The 23,505-nt window shown below is 47.3% G+C and overlaps 1 protein-coding gene across 11 annotated transcripts in view; it reads right to left on the bottom strand.

Moving 5' to 3' along the window:
• WFS1 (wolframin ER transmembrane glycoprotein) overlaps positions 1 to 23,505 on the bottom strand; it is a 351,956-nt gene that overhangs the window by 70,622 nt on the left and 257,829 nt on the right. For all 11 annotated transcript variants that reach the window (XR_013608353.1, XR_013608352.1, XR_013608354.1 and 8 more), the window contains one exon: positions 3,181 to 3,261. Coding sequence is in view for 8 of the 11 variants with exons in the window: in XM_078678499.1 (XP_078534625.1) it covers positions 3,181 to 3,261 (81 nt within the window). In the remaining 3 variants the exon portion in view is untranslated. The remainder of the gene's footprint in view (positions 1 to 3,180; positions 3,262 to 23,505) is intronic.

The following is a 23,505-nucleotide window of genomic DNA, read 5'->3' as shown; positions in this document are numbered from 1 at the left end:
CAGAAAGGAAAGAACTGACTTTAACGCTCTGGGGTATCGCCTATATAGGTATAATGCATGTCACTTCTGGTGCGGACGACACCAAGACCTATTACGCCACCTTCCAATGAACAGGGGTACTGCTCGAAAATCATTCAGATCCAGTGACACCTGGAGATATTCTAAGGTAAGGAATCTATGGGTAGAAGTCTCTATCAGATATATTATTGCACTGTGCTGATGTTTCAGCAGTGGTTTCTTGGGTATTTGCAAGAGGCTTAATACATCAATGCCTCTGTGTTGGTAATCAGTGCCACCAGTTTGTAACCTTTTTTTGGGGTAAATAGGAAAGAGAGAGGGAGTTATTGTGCATGTATGCCTTTGCTATAGAAAGGTAACATTAGGGCAGTGTGCCCTCAGTCTATGTTTTGGTGGGCTGTGTATCAATGTTAGAATGCATGTGTGAATGAATGTGACCACTGAGAAGAATCTGAGCTATCCCTTAGAGCCATAATGTAGGCATACATTGCATGATGGTCGTCTCACATAGTGTGATACAGGCCTTAGCATAATGGTAGAAGTTCTTTGAGTGTATACTGTGAACACCCATAACACAACAATATCTTGCAATGTGGTGGCAAATTCTGGGATAATGGTGGGAACATTTGAGACAATATGGCAGTTTCACTATGAAAAACATGCACAAAGCAAACCAAGTCAAAAGGGTGGCAATTTTACACATACCGTTAACAGCCATGGCATGGTGGTGTCGTCCGGCATAATACAAAATTCTTTATATATTGTGGGCATTCTTGGCACATTTATGCTCAGACCCTGTGCATGGCTTGAACTGGCTTAATAGTGGGAATGTCATACTATTTCACATGTTGCTCCAAGTACAAGTGTATTCCCAACTGCTGTTTAAGGCCTTGATGTTTATTTATGTCCAGCTCTTATATCAAGGAAACATGCATATTTGTCTTTGCAAATGGATATATCTGTGTAGCTGGTTCCTCTAGACCATGCAGTAATTCACCAGTCTGGGGCACACTATGAATATTTTTCAACTGTGTGGATCCTCTGTCGAACAGGTTACACGGGTTTCTTTATAGTACTCAGCACTAAAATGTGATGTTCAATTTCTTTTAGAGGCTCAGATTTCTAAACTTGCAATGTCGACTTTCGATACAGGTTCATCTGACAAAGCTACAAGTCAGGCAGAAGAAATAAGTTTGATGCCATTGTGAGAATATTGAACCATCACAGCCCTCCGGTTTAGGATAGTATTTGTTAGACATGTCATCCTTAGGGAGGTCTCCCCCAAACGTTTTGACTGCTTACCTCCTCTTTTTGCTACATCTTCTTGCTGGCCTTAGGACTCTGAGCACTGTACCACTTCTGACCAGTGATAAAGTGCATGTGCCTCTCCCCTAAACATGGTGACATCGGTGCATGCCAAATTGGCATATTTAGTTCACTTATAACTCCCTTGTAAAGTGGTATACTATACACCCAGGGCCTGTCATCTAAATGCTACTAGTGTGCCTGCAGCACTGGTTGTGTCACCCACACAAGTAGTCTGTCAAAGCGGTCTCAGGCCTGCCACTGCAAGGATTGTGTGTGCAGTTTACTGCCACTTCGGCTTGGCATTTAAAACCACTTGCCAAACCTTAAACTTTTAAAACCTTTTATTACACATTATTCACCATTAAGGTAGGCCCTTGGCAGCCTTAAGGGCAGGGTGCTGGGTAAATAAAAGGTGGGACACGTACTTTTAAGTTTTACATGTCCTGGTAGTGACAAACAGCTAAATTAGTTTTTCCCAACTGTGAGGCCTACACTGCTCACAGGCTAACATTGGGAATTCCTTAAAACACGTTTAAGTTGTAATTACTAATCAGAAAGTAGTAGTTGTTCCATGTATTATATGTTTGAAATAGTAATGACAAATTCTCTTTATTGGTAAAGTTAGATTTCACATTACTATTTTAGAAATGCCACTTTAAGAAATTGATTGTATACAAAAGAATCCCCTGAAGGAAGATTTGTTAAAAAGGCAGTAAAAATAAATATGTGCTTAACTCATTACATACTATGCACACACAAACAAATACATATAAGGCGTACTTTCATATACATTTCAATTATTCCATAGAATTTATAATATCAAAAGTATCAGGCAAATTATATCCAAACCATGGCTGAATATAACAGGTTCAGAATGTACTAAAATTAAATTACACTTTTCTGTGGTATTCCTTGAATATTTACAATGCATACAACAATGATATCTAAGTGACCAAGCAACTAAGATAACCTCTTTTGAAAATCAAATTCTATAGAGGAAATATATATATATATATATATATATATATATATACACACACATATATATATATATATATATATATATATATATATATATATATATCCCCAGTCAAATACTGAATGTCCAAAATTAGTCAACTGCGTCAGAAGAATCAAACCACAGATATCAATGGTTGTTATGCATCTAAAACAAGCAGCAGTCAAATAAAATATGCCACAGTCGATCTATTGTGAACTGCACTGCGTGTTGTTACCCTGAGTGTTCCTTTCTGAATGACTTGCGTGTTTAATGAGGATGGCATATTTCAGAAAACACTGCCTTCAAACTGATACAAAGTATGCAGAAACTCTAAACTGCAAGTTTTTCTACTCCCCATGCACTCGTAGTATACCACATAGAAGTAGGTTTTAGGGTGTTAGGTTTTACATGACATTTTAATGATGTTAGAAATGGTAATTTGATTCTCATTATTCCCAACATGCTTTCTTGCTGTTTTTAAGATATCCTGTGCAGTTATTTTAGATGTGCTGAGAAACAGGCTCACCCGGTTGCAAGAATTGCTTTTAGTTAAAAGTGTATATTCTTCTTAGTGCAATGTGTGTATGATATTGTGAACAACAAAATAGGTTTGTTTCTGTTACCATGGTGCGCCTTGATCCCATTACATGGATTGAAAGTAACCCAAAAGCAATAACTCTACTTCAACTATGTACTGGGTAGGGTTCTACGGAGCTGCAATAACCTGTCTTTTACATTCGGCACTAGTGCATTGAACTGAGTTCATCTGTGGGTAGAACTAAGCCAAAGTTATAGTTTAAGCAACAGTAAAATGACACCCAACATTTACACCTCTTACAAAAATGTCTACTTACATTCACTGCTAACTAATCGTTCCAGCATCCTCCTCTGCTTCTGTACGGTCTTTGGAACGGGCCCTGGTAGTTTTTCACCTTCTGTATTATAAATAATAAAAAAGTAGTCATTTTGTTAGTAGGATAATTTTATTGCTCAACTTCTCGAGAATCATGCTGAAAATATTTGCCAGATGGTGCTAAAAAGATATTACAAATGAATCTGCCAGTTCTGAAGTGAGAAACTACTGGGGCTCCTTCCCAGAACAAGCCCTGGCAAAGCCGATAGGTTTCACCTATGCGAGGTCTATTAGCTTTGTCCATTTTTTTTAAAGACATGTTGCACAGCAGTGCAGGCTGCTATGTAACATGGCTAATTGTACAGAAAAAAATGCTATTACTCGGTCAGTGTTGACGCATCATAGCATTTTTCTTCTTTAAACCATGCTGCACAGCAGCTGGTGGTGTTGTGCAATGTGTCTAAAACCATGCGGGGTAAGCAACACGAGGGAGGTGCGGGGAGGAGAGAGGAAGCAGCAACACAGACAGTGGAAGGAGGGTGGGGTAAGCAACCTGAGGGAGGTGAGGGCGAGGAGCAAGAGGGTAGCAACACAATGGAGAGGAGGAGGAGAATGAGCAGCAGCATAGCAGACAGGTTTGACCAAGAGCTCAGACTGTGGGAGGATGGAGACAGGAGGGATGGGGGACGGACAGCAGAACTCTGATAGATTCATGTAAAAAAAGAACCTGCAGGGGGACGTAACGAGTGGAAGGACATTGCTCGAAAAAAGGGAACTGTACTTGGTCCATACTTCAAAGCAGTGACAAACACTAGAAGAACCTAGGGGAAGATCCAGCAGGAGGCGCGGACCAATAAGAAGGAAGGAAACAAGTGTAACGTGGAAGCCAACCAATAGTAAGTAATGGGGGGGGGTCCAAATCCGTTTTAAGCTTTTTGTCTTTACAAATGATTTCAATAACATCGTATTTGTTGTTTCCGGTGAAAACAAAAAAGAAATTGATGCTCTGGAATTTCTGACTCACAGATACCCGAGTCATGAATATTGGGTGGTTCGCAGGACCACCAGAGCGCCGGATAGCTGGCTATAAGAGGTGCCTCATATGGAATCGCCAGGTACTATCTAAATCATGTGGTGCACAAAAACATAATCTGATACACTGTTATGACAGGAACTCATCTGTGACTACTTATTGATTTAATGTTGTTTTAAACTCAATAAAGAAATAAAAAATGAAATAAGGACTACAATGTCTTGTACATATATTTTTTCAACCTAAAATTCATAGGAAATATTAACAAGACTGGGCTTTTATTTTGTCTGATAAAAGAACTAAATCTGAAACTGAAGTGTCTAAGTAGTTTTGGAAAGCTATTTGACACTGTTCCTCGAAATACTTAAAGAAAATTAGACAGCACAAGGATAGCTATCAGTGTACAAGAAGGATGGATTTAAGAATATTTATTTTCTATTATTCCAGGAGCAAATCTGCAGATGAGCTATCAAGAACTTTGTGACACAGTCAACACTAAAACCTGCTAGTGTTCACAATGGATGAACAGCAGCAATAAGGTTGAGTAACAAAACTTTAAACATGCTCAAACGTAAAGCAGAAATATATTGTATTATATTGTATTTGAAGCACAGAAATCGAGAAAAGCGACATCTAAAAGAAAATGAAAATCTTATTAAAACTCAGGTGACAAATCTCAAGGTAAAATAGCCAAACAATACTAATAGATAGGATAAACCGCCAGCCAGGCTCTTGAGATTAATGGACAAGTTACTTACCTTCGTTAATGCCTTATCTGGTAGAGACAGAATCTAGCGGCAGATTGCTTACCTTTGAATTTTCCAGGCATCAGACTACGTTGAGAAGATTATTCTTCGAGCAATATCCCAGCGCTCTGGTAGATGACATCGGTTGGCTCCGAGTGATGTCATTGGCATCGTCCGCACCAGAAGTGACGTCCGCGTCACCTATATAGGTGCCACTTCGACACACTTATGTTAGTTACTTTTCATAACTTTCCAAGCCAGAAACGTGGAGCCATGAAGAGTACTGAAATTGGTGTGTTTGAAAACTAGGGCCCTGAAAGGGAACAACCTTGAATCTAGAAACTTGTCTGCAGTGCGAGGAGGATGGGTGGGTCGCTACCGAAGGTAAGTAACTTTTCCATCTGATAGACACATCTATCATGCAGATTTCCTACCTTTGAATAGATATCCAAGCAGTACCATTTCTGGAGGAGGGGCTGCGGACATGTTTCAGACTAGAAAGTCCTGCAGGACAAAATGGGCAAAATGACCTTCCCTACAGACCTGACTGTCCAGGTAATAATGCTTGGTAAACATATGTAGGGATGCCGATGTTGCTGCTCGACCAATTTCCATGACTGGGACCAGCTTTTGCTCTGGTGGAATGAGCTCTTAAGTCTTTAAGAGACTGCTTCTTTGCCAAAGTGTAGCAGATCTTGATGCAGAAAATGACCCATCGAGAGATAGTCCTTTTCTGCACTGCCCAACCTTTCTTTGCAACAAAATACTCCACGAAGAGTTTGTCGTCCACTCAGAACTGTCCGGCCAAGGTAGAATGACAAAGCTATTTATGGATCCAGATGGTGGAGTCGCTCCTCTTTCTTCAAGGGGAGCGGAGGAGCAAAGAAAGTGGGCAAGGTGACAGATTGTGAGACATGGAAAGGTGTTACCACTTTTGGGAGGAGAGAGACTAGGGCGAAGCGCCAACTTGTCAGAGAATATCGTCAAGAAAGGAGGCTTGGACGATAGAGCCTGCAGCTCGCTCACTCCCCTGGCATATGTGATCGTCACTAGAAAGGCTGGTTTTATTGTGAGCAGCTGGAGGGGGCAATTGTGTAGGGACTCGAAAGGAGCACTCATGAGGAAAATGAGAACTAAATTAAGGTCCCACTGTTAAAAGTTAGGCTGAAAACCGTCAACATTATCGGCGCCCTCTTGCTCTCCTTAAACCTTTTGTGCGCGTAAAACAGCCGCCATTTTGGACACCATGGCTTCCCCGCTCTCGCCGAGAGCCAGCGCGTCTCTCTCTCTCTCTCCTAACTTCGCTGGCAACCCCCCCCCTGCTTGCACCTGCCTTGAGTCATAAACCCCTCTTCGGCACTGCTCTGCCCCAGGCTCTCATCCTGTTCCCAGCGCGACATCTCCCTGCTTCCCCGTCATGACCTCCGGCCCTTTTGATGCAAACCCCTTTTCCCCGTGTGCCCGTCTGTCTTCCCCGTTCCCAGGCCGACACCTAGCTCTGCCGATACCATTCTCTTGCCCCTCCCCATACAATAGGAAGCTTCCCTCCTCAAAGGACCCCCGAGATGATCAAAGCCCCCCCCCCATCCCACGAGATCCGATCGAAACCCGCACACTCCGTGAATCGGCGGAATACCCAGCTGCGCAATGATCATCACCTGTTGTGAACGGGGCGGGGACTTCCACTGTAGCCTTGCATGGGAACGGGCTGGGAAGGGGGGATTCTGAGGATGTCTTTCCGTACATCAAAGTATCGACGAGAATGTGTTACATGTAATAAAGAGATAAACTCGTGTATAAGAGGCCAGGCCTCCGGGATGCAGTTAGAGCACCTCAGAACGATACCTTCTGTCCGTTTTCGTTGTGTTCTCCTCCGGAGCGAATAAAAACCCTGTTTCCTGCCTTCCAGTCTCCAGCGCCTGCCTCTTCAATAGTTTAACTTCTTTGTGGGTTCAAGAGGCGACATCGCCGGGCAATAATTAAGGATCTTATATTCTGGTTGGTAGTGCCCCCCAGTTTGTATTTTTCCACAATTGGCGTCCCAAGCGTGGGGCCCATCAGCGACCCATGGATCCAGTGGGAGAGGTCCTGACGACAAAGTGAACGACTGCAACGATCGGGAACGCGTCTGTCCGATAGACCCTCGTCTGACAGCCGATCATCCGAACTTCACTGGTTCCGAACAGACCTCTCTCGAGTGATCTACGGTCCTGACTGGGAACCATCAGGAGTGCCGCGAGGATAACGAAGAAGAGAGGACGATCGGGCGCTGGATTCGGAAGTCAGGAAACTGTCCATGCGGTCCGGGTAAGGTCGTGTTACCACGACAAATTGCGAAAAAATTGCTTGATTGTTAAATACTAGTATTGCTCTTTTTGTTTAATTGGAGATTCACTGTCTGCAAACGGAGAAACAACAGGCTCTCTCTTTGCAAGCAGTGGAGGATAGGTAGGGCAGACAACCGTGCTTATTTTTCTCCCCCACTCAATAGTCACCTGAAACTGAGCTGTTGTTCACAAACTATTGTTTCCTGGAGATTCCCTGTCTGCAAACAGGGAAGAGACCACCCTTTTTGCAGATAGTGAAAAAGGTAGGTAACGCAAATCTTTGCGGACCTACTCACTCTCCCCATTGCTATTTGTCGGTCTTTTGTTATCTTGATCCATGAGGGATTCACTGTCTGCAAACGGAGAAACAAAGGTCTCTCTCTTTGCAAGCAGTGGAGGATAGGTAGGGTAGCAGCCGTGCTTATTTTTTTCTCCCTCACCCTATAATTGCTTGAAACTGAACTGTTGTTCGCAAAATTATTGTTTCCTGGAGATTCCCTGTCTGCAAACAGGGAAGAGACCACCCTTTTTGCAGATAGTGAAAAAGGTAGGTAACGCAGATCTTTGCGGACCTACTCATTCTCCCCATTGTTATTTGTTGGTCTTTGGTTATTGTGATCCATGAGGTATTCACTGCCTGCAAACAACGTAGAATAGAAATATTCTGTCTAGTCTTTGCACCTAGTGATAAGATAGGCAGTGCTGACTTTTTAGTCCCTCGTTACGAGCCGTCATGTCTGTCTTCTCCCCATTGATTGGTAGCCTGTTTAGCCCGGACCGCTTATTAGAGATGGACCATCCAGCCCCACTGGAAGGCACCCCTAATAAGGACATGTTCATGAAGCATGGATTGACCGCTATTGCCTATAGTAAACTATGGCATAAATATACAAAACAAGGTCAAGAAAGTCAATGGCCCCTGATAGGATCCTTCGATGATGACAAAATAAAAACGCTAGAAACTGCCCTAGGTAAAAACAAGACAACACCTACTATGCTTGATAGCTTCGGCATGTGGCGAAAAGAAACTGAACAGCGTAAAAAGAAAACTGAGAGTAGGTTGGAAAAAGAGCTGCAAAAAGCAGCCCACCTAGCTGCTCAGAAGCTAAAAAAGGAGATAGAGGAAAGAGAGAAAGCTAAACAGAAACTAGAAAGGGAAACGCCAAGCCAGTGTCCGGTTAGAACCCCCTCCATGCTCTACCCTGATTTACCCTCGAAACGACAAGCCAATGAGGACCTGCTGTTAGGTCCCCCTATCATCTACATGCCCCCTCCATATGCCCCTTCTCGACCCTTGGCGCAGCACGCGCCACCCCCAGGTACAAGCGAAGGTACCGCCGCAGCGTCGGCCCCAATGGCCTCTGTGCCAGCCGAACCCCTGGTATTAAAACCCGCATCAACGGCAACGTTAGACGAGCATGAGACTCGAGGGGCTGGCCTTGCAAGAACAAACAGACTAGACAAAGATGAGCGAGCGGGGATCGACAAAATAGCAAGGACACTGGTAGAAAGGAAGGATGATGAAGAGTACATCACAGATATGTTCAGCTCGTATACAGGGAGTCACAGACGACATTTTACCGTACGACTGTGTTATCATGTCTTGAATGCATACGAGGACCGATATCGAGACAAAGGTCCCGAGAGCCTAAGGACTCTGTACCGGAAGGTCGATATCGGGGATGAGGGCGAGTGTGATGTGTCGGACCTCCTTACGCGTACGCTTGAGGTTTTCCGCCACCTCACTGAACGAAAGCCGGGAGCTAAATCCACGGCCCCCGTAGTGACCGAACCACCAACCGAACAATCTAACACCATGATGCCGATACGTGAGGCTGCCCCTTACTGGGTTCCCCCTCGAGGCACAGGGACTCACGATGATGCAAACAACCAAGATGCGAAGGGAAGGGTAGTATACAACTGGGTCTACCAGCCATGGGACCGGCAAGAGATACTGACATTCCGGAAATCTCTACCCGACCTACGTAAAAACCCCACTGCCTTCTATACTGAATTGGGTACAGCCCTGGGTTCAACTATCATGACCCTGGCTGACATCGACTTGTTCTTCGGGTTATGTCTACCAGCTGATGTGTGGAAGCAAATCCGGAAAGTCGACCACCTTGAGCTGTTCGGACATACCTGGCCACAACTCGATGACTTGGATAAACAACGGGGACCAGGACAAAAGCCATTGAAATCCATTCTAGACCTCCCAGATAAAATTGTAGAGAAATTAAAAACCCTGATCCCAGAAAAGAAAGTGGACTGGTCGATAGTAACAGCCTGTCGCCAAAAACCCCAGGAGGATGTATCGGAATACTTCTCCCGGTTTGAAACGGTATTCTCCGATTACAGCGGCCAGGACATGACCACTGCAACCGGACACCATCTGTTTGTCCAGAATTATGTTAAGGGCCTATCATTGGACATCTCCCAGAAACTACAGGCCAGCGAGAGTAGTTGGGCAGCCTCCAAACCTACCGCGATTCTTCAAATGGCCCAATATTATGAGCATCAGAAAAATGAAAACGATAGGGCGACAGAGAAAAAGAAGAAAGACTTAAAAGAGAGGGTGATGATTGCCAAACTGCAAGGGGTGACTATAGGACGAGACCAATACCGGGGAAACTACCAGACAAACGCCCCTAAGACTGCATTTCCCCAGGACCGCACTCTGACTCCCTACAGTGGACGCACAGACCTTAGAGATGACCAGTGCGCTTTCTGCAAAGGGACTGGCCATTGGAAATCCCAGTGCCCAGTTCTCCTGGAAATGATCAGGAACAGAGACCCCAGGGATGTAGCAAACGGACCGAGACCTAAGGGAACACAACGAGGGCCCCCAAATGACGCGACTAATGACAGATCAAGCAGACCGAATACGTTCGATCGACCCAGACAGAACCAATATCAACAATCTGACTATGACGACACTCACACCTTTGCATAGGACAGCCAAGGGCGAGGGAGGGATCCAGTCGAGCTCTATGTTGACCAGCAGGGCCCTTATGTCACTGCTAAGGTCCTGGGTACCAAGTCTCCATTTCTGGTAGACACTGGCGCAACACGTAGTGCGTTATCTAAACGACTGATTCCAAGGGCACCCTTGTCTGGCTCACTCATAACATCGACAGGTTTCGATGGAACGCCCTCCACCAACCCTTTGTCTGCCCCGATTCTCTTTGACGTAGAAAACAACACCACCGACACCACGTTCTTGCTTTCCTCCAATAGCCCTGACGCCATTGTGGGACTTGACTTACTGAAACACTTCCGAGCGACGATTAGGTGTTCTCAAGATGGAGTTCGAGTGTTTCTTTACGACAACCCCGTTCTGCTTAAACATTGTTCCCCCCGACACATGTTTTCCATCACCGACGTCGACGCGTCCCTGCTTGACACCCTACCTCCGTATCTGTGGGCCAAAGCGGATTCGGACGTAGGGCGTATGTTAATTGACCCAGTGCACATTACTGTCCGACCAGACGCAACACTCCCAAAACTCCCCCAATATCGGATATCGCCAGAAGGCGAGAAGGCATTGGTAATGATTATCCAGTCACTGATAGACGCAGGAGTGGTAGAGGAAGTGGTTAGCAACGTTTGCAACAGCCCTATCTTGCCCATTATCAAGAAGCAGGGAGAGGGAGATGAGAAAGCATACCGTTTCATCATCGACCTCCGAGAGATCAACAAAGTGGTAGTACCCCAGTACCCTGTGGTCTCAGACATCACCACCATCCTGACCTTGATTCCATCCACTGCAACCACCTTTTCCGTCATCGACCTCAAGAACGCATTCTTCTCCATCCCCATCCACCCAGACAGCCGATATCTCTTCGGCTTTACCCTAAAATCCCGCTCATATAGGTTTTGCCGAGCCCCTCAAGGCTACACGGAGAGCCCTAGCATCTACAGCCAGGCCCTCAAAAGGCAACTAGACCAAGTCCGGTTACCCGACGGGGTGGTGTTGGTACAATATGTCGATGACATCCTTTTGGCAGCCGACACCACCCCTCTAGCGGTTACCGCCACCATTCAACTCTTGCACTTCCTTGCGGAAAATGGCCACAAGGTCTCCAAGAAGAAGTTGCAATTCTGCCTACCCCAGGTCACTTACCTAGGCCACCTTCTGTCCAAAGATGGAAGGAAACTCACCCCTGATCGAATCCAGACCATTCTAGACACCCCTGTCCCTAAAACCCAGAAGCAGGTTCGCTCCCTATTAGGCCTCACCTCCTTCTGCCGACAATGGTTGCCAAACTTCAGCCTCGTTGTAAAACCACTGCTCTCTCTCCTAAACAAAGACGTCCCTTTCCCACTCCCTTGGACTCCTGAGTGTCAAACCTCCTTCACAGAACTACGAGATGCCCTTTGCTCAGCCCCTGTCCTGGGTACCCCTGATTACAGGAAGCCCTTCTCCCTTTACACTCACGAAAGGGAGGGGTGCGCTTTATCTGTCCTGACCCAGGCCATCGGTCCTAAGCAACGACCGTGCGCTTACTTCTCTGCCACTCTTGACCCTGTCGCCAGAGCCTTGCCTGCCTGCCTTCGAGCTGTAGCTGCTGCTGCAGTCTCTATCCGACAGAGTGAGGGGATTGTACTCTCGAATTCCCTCACGGTACTGGTACCCCATGCAGTCGACACCCTCCTGAACCAAACCAAGACGCAACATCTGACGAGTGCACGACTGACTGGATACGAACTAACCTTGCTTGCCCCCCATATCACCCTGAAAAGATGCACCACACTGAACCCAGCAACTCTGTTACCCCTGCCAGAGAACGACCCCAATGTGCACCCCGTACATGACTGCGTGACTCTTACGGACGAACAGACCAGGAGTAGGGTCGATCTCAGAGACACAGCTTTCCCTGACCCCGACGGGGAGTTGTGGGTGGACGGTTCTTGCATCAAACTCTCCGATGGTACCACTTCCGCTGCCTATGCAGTCACCACGGCTCGAACTGTAGTAGAAACAGCCCGCATCACCCAGCGATCTGCCCAGGCAGCGGAACTGATTGCTTTGACGAGAGCCTGCATCCTGGCAACAGGAACCACGGCGAACGTTTACACCGACAGCCAGTATGCCTTCGGGGTGGTTCACCATTTTGGGCTCCTCTGGAGGGAGAGAGGATACTTGACCTCACACGGCACACCCATTCTGCACGGGGATTTAGTCTCCGCCTTAATCGAAGCTGTCCTCCTCCCCAACAAACTTGCCGTTATCAAATGCCAGGCACACAAGAAGGTGACAGACATTATTGGACAGGGAAATGCACTAGCCGACATCACCGCCCGAACGACAGCAGAAAATAGAACGACAACACGTATGTACGTGACCAGGTCACAAGCAGAAAACTGGACTGACGCCAAGGACACAATTAGAGACATACAAATGGCTAGCACACAACACGAATTGACTGAATGGGCACGGGTGGGATTGAAAGACGATGAAGGCTGCTGGCGGACAAAAGACACGAACAGATGGTTGCTACCTGATTCATACTTGATTCCCATATTAACCATGGCACACTCCCCAGCCCACATAGGATCAGCCCCCATGATCGAACTTGTCTCCAGGGTTTGGCACAATGACAAGATCCCAGATTCCGCCAAACGCCTGGTCCAACAATGCTTAATATGCCTGCAACACAACCCCGGGAAGGGAACTGTAGTACCCCGGGGGGGATTTGGGGTCCCAAACCACCCATTTGAAGTCCTGCAGATGGACTACATCCAGCTAGACAGATGCCAAGGCCTGAAATATGTACTTGTCGTGGTATGCGCATTTAGCAAATGGGTGGAAGCATATCCAACCCGTGACAACACCGCTATGGCCACTGCAAAGGTCCTGTTAAAGGAGTTTTTCCCCCGTTATGGCCTCTGTCGTGTTTTATGGAGTGATAATGGCCCCCACTTCGTAGCCAACGTTATCCAGCTCATCCTAAATGGGCTGGGTATCAGACAGAAATTCCACGCAGTCTTCCACCCTCAATCTGCTGGGCTTGTCGAACGACACAACGCCACACTAAAGCTTAAACTGGCCAAAATAGTGGCTACGACGGGCCTGAAATGGCCAGACGCCCTCCCATTGGCATTGCTATCGATGCGCTCTACCCCCACCCGACATCACTTAACCCCTTATGAAGTTGTCTTCGGTCGACCCATGAGCGTCTGGTCTGCCCCGAAACCAACGTCCATTCATGACGTTCCGGATGTCCTAATGTCTGATTATCTGTACAAATTGACTGAAACTTTGTCTGTCCTTCATCAGCAGGTGCGGCAGGCCATCCCCGATGCTTCCAGGGGTCCGGGTCACGCCATCCAGCCGGGGGACTTCGTGCTGATCCGAAACTTTCAGCGATCAAAGAGTTTGGAACCCCGGTGGACGGGCCCCTGGCAAGTGCTGATCACCACTCGGACCGCACTTCGAGTGGAGGGGAAGAAACACTGGCTGCACGCTCATCACTGCAAAAAGGTCTCTCCAGCCCTGGCCACGACAGACACCGTCAACACCCAAGAAGAGCTCCTGAACCGGGACCGACCATCGTTGAGCTGCTACCCTGATACAGAGACACTTGAACTTTCAAAACATCCTGACCCCACTGTGCCATCTCGAGAAGGGTATTTCCTGCGTCGAAAGGAGGGAGCTTCGGCTAAGTAGGCCACGGACTAAGCTTAAGAATCTCAGAACGGTGACCCAAACTACCAAGGGTTACCTGGAGAGAAGCTAAAACTGAGTCTGTGGTCCTGCCCACTACCGAGCACCTTGAAGACGAAGATGATGGAAGCGCCAGATAAGAAGATGATGGAAGCGCCAAACAAGAAGCCGACTGAGACAACAGGAAATACCCACTACAGAAATCCGAGAACAGATAGACTCCATAGCTCAAAGACAATTGCACTCTTCATCGTAATCCTCCTCTGTTTTCTCCTCATGACTACGCTCTGGATTATGGAAGAACACGCACCTGCTCACGAAACATTCCTAACCACTGCTCAGCCTACCACCACGAAGGAACATTATCTAATTTCGCTCTCTCCTCAACTAAGAGAGAGGCGAAAGGAGTTTTGGAACAACTCTTTCGTGCAGCTACTTCACCAGCACAATCTTGCCACCAACGCCACCAACTGCTGGATCTGTGGGTTGCTACCCCATGCCACTGGACATTCAATACCATTCATCCCTTCACCCTTCTCCGTCCACGGCTCCTGCCTTGCCTGGCTGATCCTCCTGCAAGAGAGCTATACGGAAAATGCCACCTCCAGCAGAGCTGCAGCACATTCTTCTCATGGGGCCGGGCGAAACAAGACAAAGACACACTTCTGCCCGCTGACCCCCAGCGACTCAATCCAAATGGACATTCCGGCCAAAGAACGAATCGAAATGCAGGTGTTCCACAATCCAACCAGACCCACCTTCTCCTATCTGCGGAAACGAACGGCTGCCACTCTGACTGTAGCCCTGACGGTCATCAACGTCACAGGCCACATGTGTGTAGAAGGACTTGGGACACAGCTGGTGGGTCACAGCGCTTGCCGCTTTACCAGAACTTTGGACTCCACGGATCCACCTTCCTTTGTGTCATCCCCAAACATGTATTTCATCTGTGGCACTAAGGCCTACACCTGGCTCCCCAAAGGCTGGGGGGGCACTTGCTACATCTCCTTCGTCCTTCCTCCAACTTATGTGGCCCCAGCGAATCACCACAGGCAAAAACGAGCAAAAGACGTTGAGCAAGCCGACTCAACAGGAGCACAGTTCCTCGATGCTATGAAAGGACTCGTCCCCCTCTGGGGCCCGATGGCAAACAGCCGTGCCATCCGACATTTGACTCAGGCAGTCGAGACAACCATGAACATCACAGCGGGCATCTTTGCCAACAACACTGCCGAGCTCCAAGCGGTCCGTTTGGTGGCTCTTCAGAACCGCCTCGTTCTAGATGTGGTTCTGGCGGACCGTGGAGGAGCATGCCGCATTATTGGGGCCAGCTGTTGTACATACATACCGGACAACTCACCCTCAGTGTACAAAGCCATCGAACATCTTCACAGACTCTCCTCGGAAGTTCACCAAGAGCAAGAAGAATGGTCGCTTGGTGGTTGGTTCTGGGACACCATCAAAAGTTGGGGCTGGAGACTGCTCACCATTATCCTGATTCCCGTAGTTGTAATATGTGGCCTATGCTTAGGGATTCAATGTTTGCCACCTATGTGTTCTTTATGTGCGAGTTGTATTTTTCCCAAAACTGTGGACATTGGAAGCGAACACATGAGGGCATTATATGATGCCGAAGTTAGGAATTTGATGAAAATTGACATTGAGTAAGCAAGTTGGCTAGATATGTTGAAAAGGGAGGACTGTTAAAAGTTAGGCTGAAAACCGTCAACATTATCGGCGCCCTCTTGCTCTCCTTAAACCTTTTGTGCGCGTAAAACAGCCGCCATTTTGGACACCATGGCTTCCCCGCTCTCGCCGAGAGCCAGCGCGTCTCTCTCTCTCTCTCCTAACTTCGCTGGCAACCCCCCCCCTGCTTGCACCTGCCTTGAGTCATAAACCCCTCTTCGGCACTGCTCTGCCCCAGGCTCTCATCCTGTTCCCAGCGCGACATCTCCCTGCTTCCCCGTCATGACCTCCGGCCCTTTTGATGCAAACCCCTTTTCCCCGTGTGCCCGTCTGTCTTCCCCGTTCCCAGGCCGACACCTAGCTCTGCCGATACCATTCTCTTGCCCCTCCCCATACAATAGGAAGCTTCCCTCCTCAAAGGACCCCCGAGATGATCAAAGCCCCCCCCCCATCCCACGAGATCCGATCGAAACCCGCACACTCCGTGAATCGGCGGAATACCCAGCTGCGCAATGATCATCACCTGTTGTGAACGGGGCGGGGACTTCCACTGTAGCCTTGCATGGGAACGGGCTGGGAAGGGGGGATTCTGAGGATGTCTTTCCGTACATCAAAGTATCGACGAGAATGTGTTACATGTAATAAAGAGATAAACTCGTGTATAAGAGGCCAGGCCTCCGGGATGCAGTTAGAGCACCTCAGAACGATACCTTCTGTCCGTTTTCGTTGTGTTCTCCTCCGGAGCGAATAAAAACCTTGTTTCCTGCCTTCCAGTCTCCAGCGCCTGCCTCTTCAATAGTTTAACTTCTTTGTGGGTTCAAGAGGCGACATCGCCGGGCAATAATTAAGGATCTTATATTCTGGTTGGTAGTGCCCCCCAGTTTGTATTTTTCCACACCACTGAGGCATAAGGAAGGGGGAAGGTGGAAACGTGTCCCAGGCATTTTAAGAATCTATGTACAATGGGTGACTTAAATAAAGAGAGTTGGTCTAGCCACCTCAGGAAAGCAGACAAAGCAAACAATTACCCTTTAAGGGTGCCCAGAGCAGACCCCTGCTGGGCAAGGGTCTAAATAAAAAGTAAAACATCAGTAAGGGAAGCAGAAAGAGAGTCGAAAGACTTCTCTGTACAATGTATTACAAATTTCTTCCACCGGCAGGTGTAAACAGTCTTAGTAGAGGAATGCCTGGCTGCCAGAATAACATTACGAGAGGAAGGTTGAAAGCTAGCAACTGCTGCTACTTAATTTCCATGCAGGAAGGCATAGAGTGGACTGGTTTAGATGGAGAACCTACCCCTGCTGCTGCGACAGAAGGTCCTCCTGAAGGGGCAGCCTCATAGGAGGATTGAAGCTCATTTGCAGAAGCTCGGACCCCAGACTCTGTGCCCAGTCCGGAGACACAGGGATGACCGAGGGCTGTCGTTCCTGAGAACTCTGGGCAGGAGTGGTATGGCAGAAAGTTGTACCGTAGGCCTCAGCTTCACTCAAGAATCAAAGCGTTTCCGAGTGAGAGCCACTGTGGAAACTCCAGCACGCAAAACTGCTGACATTGTGCATTCTCTGCAGAGGCCAACAGATCTAACCAAGGCTCTCTCCATTAGGCATTGAAGGCTGAGTTTGTCTTCCCGGGAGTATAGAGAACCTGCCAGGTGTTGAACCACCAGGGACATGCCCTGCTTTAAAGTTATGTCCAGAGACGCAGGGCCTCTTGACAAAGAGTCCACGACCTTACTCCGCCCTATTTGTTGGAGTACCACAAAGCGGTGGTGCTGTCTGTGAATACTTGAACTAGCCTTCCTTTGATATAGGGTAGAAAGGCTATCAATGCCAATTGGATCGCTCGAAGCACCAACATGGTGATGTGGGGTCTGGATTCCACCGGAGATCAGAGTTCTCTGATCTCCACCTCTCCCAGATTGTAGCCTCATGCCAGAAGTAACACATCTGTCTGTACTGTGAGATCTTCTTGGGGAAAGGAGAGGGGTCTACCTACGACCCAATCGCGGTTCATCAGCCAACACTGCAGGTCTCATGCAGTTCCCTCTGAGATCTAGACAATGTAGGAGAGATGCCCCTCATGCTGCGCCCACTGGAACTTCCTGTCCCACTATGCCATCTGGCATGTGTCACTAGCAGGATACAGGAGGCCATGAGACCCAGCAGCCTAAGAGTCATCCTCACTGAAATCCAGGATAGAGGCTAATATATCGGTATCATAGCCTGAAAATCCTGGACTCGCTGCTTGAGAGGATAGGCCCAAAACTGCTCTGTGCCCAGAGCAGCTCAGATGAAAAGGAGCATCTGAAAGGGATGTGACTTCAGCATGTTGATACTGAACCCCAGTGAATACACTAGGTTCACCGTAGTCTGGAGGTGGGAGACGATAGCCTGGTATGAGCCCGCCTTTAACAGCCAGTCATCGAGATAGGGGAAGACTGGTCCCCCTGATCTCCACAGATGAGCTGCGACAATGCCATCACCTTAGTAGACACACGCGAGGTAATAGTAAGACCAAAAGGGAGCCCCTTGAACTGAAAGTTCTCATGGCCCATGGTAAATTTTTGGTAACGCTGTGGGCAGGCAGGACGGGGATGGGAAGATTGGTGTCCTGCAAGACTAACACTACGATACAGTCTCCTGGATCCAGGGCAGGCAAGACCTGAGCCAATGTGAGCATCCTGAATTTCTCCTCTTTTAGGAAGTAGTTGAGGGCCCTTAGGTCTAGGATAGGACTAAGGTCCTTGTCCTTTTTCGGGACCAGAAAGTAGTGGTAATAGCAACCAACCAAATTTGGCCCGCCCAGGGCTGGGAGGTGGCGGCGGGCGTTCGTCCTGTTCACCGAGCCTCTATGCTGAGTTTAGACCATGTTCCCAGAAACACGTCTGTGAAAAGGGAACAAGGGTTCCGAAGAAGAAGCTGCCGGCTGTAGCACCTCTGTCAAGATATTAGTTTTGATTGCCACCGTGGGTAGCTGGAGGTCAAGGACTCGGCTGCCCTATGCACTACCATTGCTTAAGATACTCCCTCCTCCGTAGCCACGGTGGGGGAAAAAGCTTGCCAATATCTGGAGAGGTATCCAGTGGGCTGATTTCATCCAATTCCTCATACCAGTCTATCTCCTGTTCGTAAAGTTGGTCTTCTTAAAGAGTTCAGTGACCCCTTTCGTTCTTCTCCCAAAACTAGCCTTCCAGAATAAAGTTCATGAAACGCCCTATAACCTGTAGGTCCTGTCGGCGCGGCTAAGACTTTGTCGTCAGATAAGAGTATATTTTGCGGTAAGTATGAACCCCTTTGAAAGTATCAAACTATGTTCTTGAGCTCATGTAATGATGGATCTAGAAAGAGCAGAGGGATCGAAAGAAGAACTGTAAAATGTTCCAGCCTCTGTCTAACAATCTAAAAAAAACTACAAATGTATCCTTGTGAAGCAACATTAAAGCAAGAGGTAAGGCAACATTTTACAAGACCCTCAACACAGAATATGCAAAATAACTGTGATGATTTTGTTAGCAAAAGGGCTTCTTTCATCCAGCTTAATGTAACAGTAGGGGGTACACCTGACAGAAGCACAAGGGCACCTACTCATAGAAAAGGCAGTAGGTACATTTGATAACATAAATTATGGCATACCATATACACCAAAAAAAGAACCTCAATGGAGTGTAAATGAAGATAGTAAGGTACATCAGAGACGGTCTTGCTCTTTACAGCAACAGGCAACCTCTCAAGACCTGATGGACTTAGTGGTTAGTCCCTACCTACAAAATATTACATTCCGGACATGTGCCATAAAACACCAATTTTCAGAACTCTTTCAGGGTTTACAGGGCAAGCAGGGTTTATAGGGCACCAACAATGGAGGTTTGGGCCTTTTTTCCTGTTCATCCAGGGGCCTGACCTATTATGTTCCTGCAAACTGAAAACCAAATACACCCCTCCAGCACTTTACCCTCGGTCGCTGTGAATCGTGATGTCCAAGGCTTTTCAGTGAGGCAGTGTGGGTGTAGAGACTAAACATCATATTGCTTCTTTTTGTGAGAAAGAGAAGTACTTGAATACCCTCCAAAATGCAATATTACACACAGACATAATTAAGACTTAAGTTCCTACACATGCTTTATGGGGATTTCTACACAGAAACTAATCAAGTTTAATGTAAGCCAAGTTGCGGTTCACTAACAAATGCACAAGCATATGATAGTGAACCAGTGCCATCTGTTGCATATGTTTATGCTGTAAAGCGCTCTGATACCCGCTGGTTCGTGCCAGCACTTTATAAAACTCCTAAATAAAATAAATAAATAAAGTAAGTAAGTAAGCAGCTTCTCTGGTTTTGTGACCTGTAGGTCAGTCCTTACAAATGTACTAACACCAAATATTTAAAGTTGAGGCGTTGTCCCAATTAGCTTAAGTTGGATGAGAGCGGCCCTCATAGGATTTCAAGTTACCAGCTTTGGTACTTTTGGTACTGGCTCATGAGGCGGACTTCAATTTGCCCAGGGACTCTGGTAGTATATGGGCATGTTGGCTGAGAACTGTGCCAGTTGGCAGTCAGCACCTGTTACTTTGCCACATGATACTGAGGTTCTTAGCGGGATCGGAACAGTCACTCGCATCTGATGTATTTCAGGTTACAGTTGCTCAAAACAGTGTATGCCTCAAATCAAATCGTTCACGTCTGCGGGTATTTCAGGTTTGTGGTCGCCCAAAGCTGCAGAACACAAGGGTCAGATCATCCCAGCAGCATCCACATCTCTCGCAAGATGAACAAGTGACTTCAGGTTAGGTCATTGAAACCCACTACAAACTCTGGTGGTACGGGTTACAATTCCCAATGCCAGTCTAAAATGTCTGATGCTGCCCTTGGGTGGAGCAGCTGAGAGTCTCTTTCTTGGCAGCTGTATCACTGTGGGGCAGGCACTCTTTTCCCTCCATTGCAAACCAGTAACTTTAAAGTGGCTTGCAGACCCATAGCTCCTTTCAGCAATCTTGCCGGCTTCAGGTGATGTCCTTTCACTTCACGGAGACTGGCTGTACAAGACAACAGCCCAGAGTCTTAGGATTTCGTGAAGCACTCTATGAAGTAATCCCTCCCTTGGCCAATGAAGAGACTGGAACAGAGTGGGAAAGCTTGAGTTTCACTTTTACAGTCATGTTCCAGACAGGTTACGTGGATCTCACTGTCAGAGGATTAGAAATGGCTCAGAGAGCGTCATCTTCTTTGTGTATTTCTACTCCGTGGAGCAGACATAGGCTTTGGCTCTTGAAAGACTCTTATCAACAGGTAGTGACTAGATGTGTCTACATCTGAAGCACCCAGTGATGAGGGGTGTCTACATCTGAAGCACCTACAAGAGTGGCACAATCAAATGTGAAGCTCTGCACCTGGCTTTCAATAGCCTTTTTGGGAGCAGAACATTTGGAAGACAACAGCGTAGGCCCTACATGAAAGATTTCCTTTAAACTTAAAAAAATCTGCTAACTCCCCTTTCTCAGCCCACATGTCTCAGAAAACAGGTAGGAAGCCTTCTGTCATCTCGAGGGCAAGCATTGTGAGCTCCTACAGACCATAGAGCCACGCTCTGGCACTCATAACTTATTATATGGCCTAGGTCAAAGGAAAAATGTCAGTATAACTGATATAATAAGGCTGTGTTACTCACAGGAAGGGTTACACAACTGTATAACCGAGCTGAGGATATTCAATGTACCAACACAGATTCAGCAATCCTGTTCTGCACTGGAGTTTTTATGTTCTGCGCTGATTTTGATCACAAAAATGGCTAAAAAGAGAACAGCACATGTGCCATAAGCTGTGTAGCAAGTAATGAACAGCAGAGTTGCATGAAAAAAGAAGTTCTTGTCAATAACTGTATAAATAGGTTCCCCAATACTCTTTATAATTGTTCCAAATGCCTTTGGACCTACCCTGACGTACGAGTTACTTACCTTCGGTAACAATGTATCTGGTAGAGACGTTGTCTAGCCGCAGATTACCTAACATAGAATTATCCCCAGGCGTCAGACTGGACCCGGAAACATTTTGTAGCAGCACCTCTGCGCGCCGGGGGACAGCGCCACACAACCCCGCCCTGACGTCGTCCATGGACGTGACGTCAGCGAGGTCATATAAGTCCCCCCTGGCGCGCTGACGTCAGTTTTCTTCGGAGAAATATTTCCGCTGCACAACGCGGAACCACCAACAAAACTGTGAAAGTATGGGAACAGTGTGCGAAGGAGGAAAAAATCTGTAAAATAAGAAGTCGGATGGTGCAAAACATCATCATAAAAGACAGTATCAGACACTGTCTACATACAAACCAATAAGTAAAGGCAGAGGATAGCTCTGAGAAACAACCCCGCAAAGCGAAGCGTGGACCCTTCCCAGGGGTTGAGTAACAAGGGAAGAAAATCTCGACAGACAAAAGGCAGACTTATTACAACGTAGAACTGTGCCGGCCAACAAGGGCAGAGCATAGGAAGAACAACCATCTACTGCAAGGAGGCATGAAAAGAATGGCACTTCCCCTATAGTAATGGAAGGACGGAGCACAGCCCAGCAGATCTCCAAAGAAGATGACTGTAGAGGAGACAAGAGCCCTGAGTCGATCGAGAAAGCGGGAGGGAGAGAAAGCAACAGGAGAAGAAGAATCTCCTGGTGAAGGTGAATCAAAAAGCACCGCTCTACAGGAAAAGAAGCCACCTGGAGGGAGGCAGCTGCATATGGAAATTCTTAAAAGGGTGGCAACCAAAGTGAGCACCCTGGATAAAAAACAATGCCAACTGAAAGGAGGCAAAGTGGAGAAGCCCAGCTGGCAAGGTCCTCGCAGAACGGGGAGGATGGGTGGGTGTTAATGACCTATATGTTCAAAATCAGTGCGGGAAAGGCACCCCTCGTACCTACAGACCTTGGTCCATTCCTACGTACCTTCACGTCCCCTCCGCTCATCCACCCAGGAGAAATTCTTCGTTCCCAGAATCAGATTGTCGTGGATGGGCAGTAGATAGCTTGCTTGCTTGGGACCTTCACTATGGAAGTCTCTCTCCATATCGCTCTGTAGCGAAACCGATTACGTAAAATTCCGTAAATCCTTAAAAAAAAATTTTTTGTACCCAATAACTTTCCCTTGTCTGACTCTTTCCTTTGGCTCCTTTTGACTCTTTTTGGCTGGCACTGGGAATACCTTCGGGATAGCTGTTGCGCCCTACAAATTAAAATTGAAATTGACATTAAGGAATCTTGGCTAGACAACGTCTCTACCAGATACACCGTTACCGAAGGTAAGTAACTCGTACATCTGATAGAGACATCTAGCCGCAGATTCCTTAACTTAGAATAGATACCACAGCCATACCCCGAGGGGGAGGTGGGTCTGCGACAGAACAACAGAAAAAGCCTGAAGCACTGAGCCGGCAACAGAGTGTGGGAAAAGCTGTGGTGGTGCAGCCAGTCAGCAGCCCAAGCAGCTCAAAAGAGCAAAACACAACCGGAGACAAGGTATCACAAGACTGCCAGAATGGCGCAACACCATACCCATGTGAGTATGAGATGTAGAAACGGTAGTAGCCATATCCAGAAGAGAGAGTTCATAACGAAGGGAGGAAGACGGACTACTCCCAGAGCTCAATGGTGCACTAAGTTAACACCAACCAAAGCTAGAGGGCAACGTGTAGAGACATAACCAGAGTCTACCAAGCTAGCCCACGAAAGGGAGGCCGGAGAGGCAGCATCCAGGAAGCAAAGGGCCAGAGGCAGGAACTGAGCAATGTCTCAGAAGTACAGGCGGGAACAAAAGACACGCCAAGTGCACACCTAGTCACAAAAAGGCAACAGGGGCAGACAGTACCACGCTGAAGCACGCCGC

Source organism: Lissotriton helveticus, chromosome 2_2, assembly GCF_964261635.1.
Source record: "Lissotriton helveticus chromosome 2_2, aLisHel1.1, whole genome shotgun sequence".
In the NCBI taxonomy this organism is placed as follows: domain Eukaryota; kingdom Metazoa; phylum Chordata; class Amphibia; order Caudata; family Salamandridae; genus Lissotriton; species Lissotriton helveticus.
Note: the sequence above shows the minus strand (reverse complement) of the source record. Positions and strands in the feature narration are given on the sequence as shown.